General features: G+C 61.8%; 1 protein-coding gene across 3 annotated transcripts; it reads right to left on the reverse strand.

The window, feature by feature from the left end:
* Window positions 1-151: 151 nt before the first annotated feature.
* On the reverse strand, window positions 152-2,622 carry PRR29 (proline rich 29). Of its 3 annotated transcripts, none has more exons than XM_045836779.1 (6): window positions 2,555-2,622; window positions 2,173-2,248; window positions 1,882-1,988; window positions 799-1,004; window positions 579-649; window positions 152-388 (listed from the first exon to the last, which is right to left on the reverse strand). In XM_045836779.1, the coding sequence occupies exons 1-6, from the start codon at window positions 2,612-2,614 to the stop codon at window positions 360-362; spliced, it is 549 nt and encodes a 182-aa protein (XP_045692735.1). In that variant the 5' UTR covers window positions 2,615-2,622; the 3' UTR covers window positions 152-359. The 3 variants fall into 3 exon arrangements, with proteins under 3 accessions (XP_045692735.1, XP_045692736.1, XP_045692737.1); XM_045836780.1 differs by having other exon boundaries at window positions 2,173-2,227; window positions 2,555-2,614; XM_045836781.1 differs by lacking the exon at window positions 799-1,004 and having other exon boundaries at window positions 152-649.
* Between the last annotated feature and the right edge of the window lie 2,386 nt (window positions 2,623-5,008).

Genomic DNA, 5,008 nt, shown 5'->3' on the forward strand with positions numbered 1-5,008 from the left:
GCCACCTGCTCCATTCTCAGCCAGACTGAGACCCCGCAGCCCTGGCCTTCCCAGAGAGGGGGTGGGAATGGAGGGTTAGGGGGGGTTCTGGTTCCCAGCTGCCCCCGAGCCGTAGAGCAGAGTTGGTTTTCCTGTGGCCCCTGGGCCTTGAACGGTGCTCCAGTGAGCTCTTCCCCCAGAGGAGAGATCGGGCTGGTCCAGGATCTGAGCGGGATGGAGACTGACTCCACTGGGAGGGGAGGCCTGGGTGGGGTTGAGGCTGGAGAATGGCTGCCAGGCGTGGCTTCAAGCACTAGAAGGGTGCTTGGGTATCCAGGGTTGTTGCCAGCCAGCGTGGGTCCCTGGGCCAGTGTCTGTCTTCATGGCAGGCTCTCAGCATCATAGTAATCTGGGGGGTTGGGGGGAGAGAGCACCCTTATCTTGACTCTCTCTTGCCTCAGTGGACCCTAAGGAGGGAAGGGGAAGGGGCCAGGCCAGTTGCCTGCTGCAGTGACACTAGTAGTCTCCCCTCAGAGGAATATGACCCTCCTGACCCATCCTCAGGCCTGGACCCCACTGCCTGCCCAGCCTGCCCCTACCTGAAGCCGGAGGCACATCTGCACCCACAGTCCCTGTGGCACTGGGGGGTGGGGGTGGGGGCACAGCTCTCCTAAGATGGAGATGAACAAAATACCCCCATCAGAAGCAGCCTCTGGGGTTTCGTCCACAAGGGTCTCTGCCCCGCCCCCAGCCCCAGCACAGCTCTTCCAGCCCAGCCAAAGAAGGGCCCGGCAGCAGCCAGGCCCTGACCTCACTTACACCCGCCTTTTCCCGGAGGCTGGAGAGAGTTGCTGGATCCTGGATGCATCCTGCAGCTGGGGCTGAGGCTGGGGAGGGGGAAGGAAAGGCCCTGGAGCCGGCATCAGCCAGGGCAGGTAGTGATGATGGAGCACCAAAGGCCCTGCCTCCAGGGCTTCCAGCTCCTCCTCTTCCTCACCCTCCTCTGTCGGACCCTCCAGGTAGACCTGGGCATTGTGTGAAAGCGGAGGGGAGGTGGTGACACAGGCCCAGGCTCTCCCTCCCCCCACTCCTCTGTTCCTGTAAGTCCTTTTTCCGGATACACACCATCCAACAGCTACCTTTGACTGATCTTTACTACCTGCACGCGGGACATTTTGGAGACATGTAACCCTTATTTCACAGGTGGGAAAACAGGCTCAAGGAGGCTGAGCAATTTGTCTTAGGTCACCAGCTAATAAAAGGCTGAGCAGGGACTGGAAGGATGCAGGTGTGGCTCCAGAACTGGGGGACAAACTGTCCCCTGCCTGTCCCAGGCCCCCTTCAGGGCTCTGCCAGCCTGGGTGGCGCACACGGCCCTCACCTCCGGTCACCAAAATCCCAGCTGGCTTTCAAGGGCTGGTTCTAAGGCCACTTGCTCCTCCGAGGAGCGTTGCCTCATCCCCGCCCCCCACACGCACACCAGGTGAGCATGCAGGCAGGGCAGCTCTCCTGCGTCAGCCCTTGTTGTCTCCTTGTTGTCTCGTATTCATGGTCGTTCATTTACTCATTCACTCGTTGTCAACGGGGCCCCCAGTAAGTCCCAGGCACCAGGCAGGTCCAGGGTACAACGGCGCCTGTCTTCCTGGGCCTGCAGTCCAGTGAGGGACACATTGCAGGGACACCTCCTTAAAAACAAGACCTGAGTGGTCTTGATTCAGGGGCCCTACCCCCACCCCATGGAGGCTGATACAGGGCCTGGCATCTAATAGATGCCAGACAGACTCAGTCAGATCGGTGCAGGCTGGCTTCCTGCTGCTTTTTCGCCCGGTCCTTTCTCTCAAGGAGATGCCCCAGGCGTATGCCCAACCTGGACCTGCAGTGGCCCATCCCTGGCCTTTGCACCTGCGGGCCAGAGGCAGCTGGCCAGGGGTTCAGCGCTGCTGCCACCAGGCGACTCAGGAGCAGCTGGTTCATCTGCGCGTTCTGCAGCATCATCAGCTCCAGCAGGTCTAGGGGGCACGGGTTCAGTGGGCGCGCCAGGCACCCCCTCCCCAGCCCGCTGCCGTGACCCCAGGGCCTTTTCCCAGACACCCAGCCCCAGGACGCGTAAGAGGGTGGGGAGGCAGCACCAACACCCAGGCATGTGCGGGGGTAGAGGGGGTACAGGGGGCAGGAGGGAGCCCGGAGTCTCACCTTCCTTCACCCGGCTGGGCTGCGGGGGCGATGGTGGGACTGCCCACGGGAGGGGCTGCAGGACGGGCGCCCAGGGCTGAGGGGAGAGGGGGACTCAGGCAGGCTGAGCGGAGAAGGGACTGGGGGTCCGACCTCCTCCCTCATGCCTCACCCCGTTGCCTCCCTAACCCCGCAGGGTCCTCTCCCTACCCCTCTCAGCCTCCCTCCTCCCTGTCAGTCCCTTCTTCTCCGGCTGGGGTCGCTCTCCTCAGGCCCCACCGCTCCCTCCGGAGTTCGTAACCCCCTCGCCTCCCACCCCCCAGCAGGCACGGCTCCCCAACTCTGCCATCTCCCCCGGGCCTCCTCGGTAAAGGCAGGTTCTGCTCCCTGGCCCAGCTCTCACCGTCAGGGCTGCACCCTGCGGTGGGTGAGCACCCCAGCTCCCTCCAGTCCCAGAGGCCATGGCCAGCTTCCCCGAGTCTGGGTTACCTTGGCGACGCGACACCAAAGCCTCTTCCTGGTTAAGCGCAGGTCCCGCCCCAAGGGCTTGGGCTGCCTGGGGCGCTTGCCCGAAGTTGCTGCTTTGTGCTCCCCTCTCTCCATCTCCTAGGACATGAGGTCCCCAGGACCCCACGCCTAGGAAGCCCGTTTTTCTCTCGGTTGTCCGCCTCCGGCCGCCCCCGCGCCCACTCCCGCCCTTGCACTGGGCCCGGGCATCCGTCTCGATTCCTCGCCGTAAATCCGACCCTCGCGCAGCCCGGGTCCCCGGCCTGGGCGGGGGTGGGAGGGCGGGGGCCTGTGCCTGGTAAGTGAACACAGTGCGGGAGTGGTGGGGAAGCCGGCCCTGGACTCCTCCACTTTGTTTTTACGCCCCCAAGCCCACTGGGCTAAGAAGGTGAGTTAAGCAGGACAGAGAATTCTGTGGGGTCAGGCCAGTGGCGGCGGCCCGGGAGCGAGGAGAGGAGGAGGGCGGAGGATCTGCTGTCTGCCCCTCGGAGTCAGAGGGGAGTCCTTCGGACCGAGGGTGGTTTCTGGAGCAGACGGAGGAAGGAAACACCAACCAAGTTCATAGAAAAGGCTGGGCCCTGGCCAGAAACAGGTGGCTGGCCCCTGACTCCCCGCTACCCCGTCCCCGCTATTTGCTCCTGGGCTGAGGTGAGCCTCTGTGCTGTCCTCAGCGGAGGTGGAGAAGCCCGGGGCGGGGGGGCGGGGCGGGGCGGTCAGCAGCAATGCTCCCTTAATGTCCTTCACCCTGGAAAAAGGACCAAAGCAAGCATTCTTTGGCAAGAAGGTATCAAGGTCTGCTTTGCCTAAGAGCAGGTGAGAGGAGGGATCTATTTCTGTAGCCCAGAGCACCCTCAGATAGGCCCTGCCCAGCGGTCAGGGAACACCGGGACAGGAAGCTGGGATTAGCGGGCCCTGAACTGCCCTTCCCCCACCCTGCACTTCTGTTCGGCAACCCTTCCCGGCAATCCCGGTGTCTAAAATCAGAAAGACGATTTCCACCTCCTCCTCTGAGCCTTGGTCTCTGTCCGAGGGGAGGGAGCCTGTGGGCAGTGCATTAGCTGTCCTGGTGGGTCTCAGGGCTTCGACAGCCACCAACAGAGATGGGGCGCTGTGGTCACAGGCCCCCCCGGGAGTGGGGGGACACGGGTCAGTCTTTCCATCTGTCTCCACCCTCATCCAGGAAGAAAGACAAAACCAGCCCTTGCGCTCCCCGCCATCCACCCTGCCCACGGAAGTGCCTGTGTGTGCAAGGCGCCCTTCTGAGCACTGCGGCACAGCAGTGCAGCCTCACTGGCTCACTGCTGCACTGTGGGGAAGTGAAAACACACCCCCGAAAAGAGAGCAAAAGTACAAGACTGTGCAAAGTCCCCTGTGGGTGAGACACACAGGAGGGATGAGGAGGAAGAGAGGACTCGCTTGGTAAGGGATGAGTTCCCAGGGAGGTGCAGGTCCTCGGGATGGGTGGAGTGGGGTGGCAGGGCCAGGGCGCCCAGGCCGGGGACATGGCCTGGGCAAAGGTGCCAGCGTGGGAGCAGACAGGGCCTTCCATGATCCCGCAGGCCCAACTGTGTGGCTGTGCCGGGGGAGCTGGGCAGAGAGAGGTTCCCGCAGCCCAGGCCGGGGCAGCTCAGACTCAACGGCCTAGCTATGGAATTTAGGGTTCACCGTGTGGGTGTGGGCAACAGAGAGCTCTTGGTGGGCTTGGAGCAAGGGAGAAATAGGGGGCGACATGCACGCAGCCATGTTTTCGGAATATTCATCAGGTTCCTCACATCTTTGTTTGTGTCAGCCCGGATTAGAATGAACAAAAGTCTGATTAGAAAGAACACACGTATCTTCCCAATGGAACACTACTGAGTCATCGATGATTTATCGACAATTTTGATACAGAATGAGTCTCTTGATGTGGAATGATTGAGTTGAGCAAAGCAATCAGTAAGCATAGTAAGATCTTATTTCAGTTTTAAAAGTCACATGTGTATATGTGCATGCGCATGTGTGAACATATGTGGGGGGGAGGGAAAGATGCAGACACAGGGAGGGAGGCAGGAAGAGAGAGAAGCAACTATATAGCTGCCGTCCGGGCTTGCCCACACCCCCGCCTCCCCCGGGCCCCCTGCGATTGGTTCCTGCACTCACTTACAGTCTCTCCACCTGGGGGCATTTTCTGGCCACAGGGAGGAGTCCCAGGAGCACGAAGGGGCAGGAGTTAATGTGAGCTGCCCAGCCTCCTGCCCAGCCTCCTGCCCAGCCTCCTGAGCTCCGTGAAGAAGCGCCAAGCGAGGGTCCTCCCCACAGTCTCTGGGCGGTGCCCATGGCCTTGTGCCTCAGTCATCCCAGTGAACAGCCC

The sequence above is a fragment of the Phyllostomus hastatus genome, unplaced genomic scaffold (assembly GCF_019186645.2).
Source record: "Phyllostomus hastatus isolate PE091 unplaced genomic scaffold, TTU_PhHast_1.1 phas_contig_210, whole genome shotgun sequence".
Lineage (NCBI taxonomy): Eukaryota > Metazoa > Chordata > Mammalia > Chiroptera > Phyllostomidae > Phyllostomus > Phyllostomus hastatus.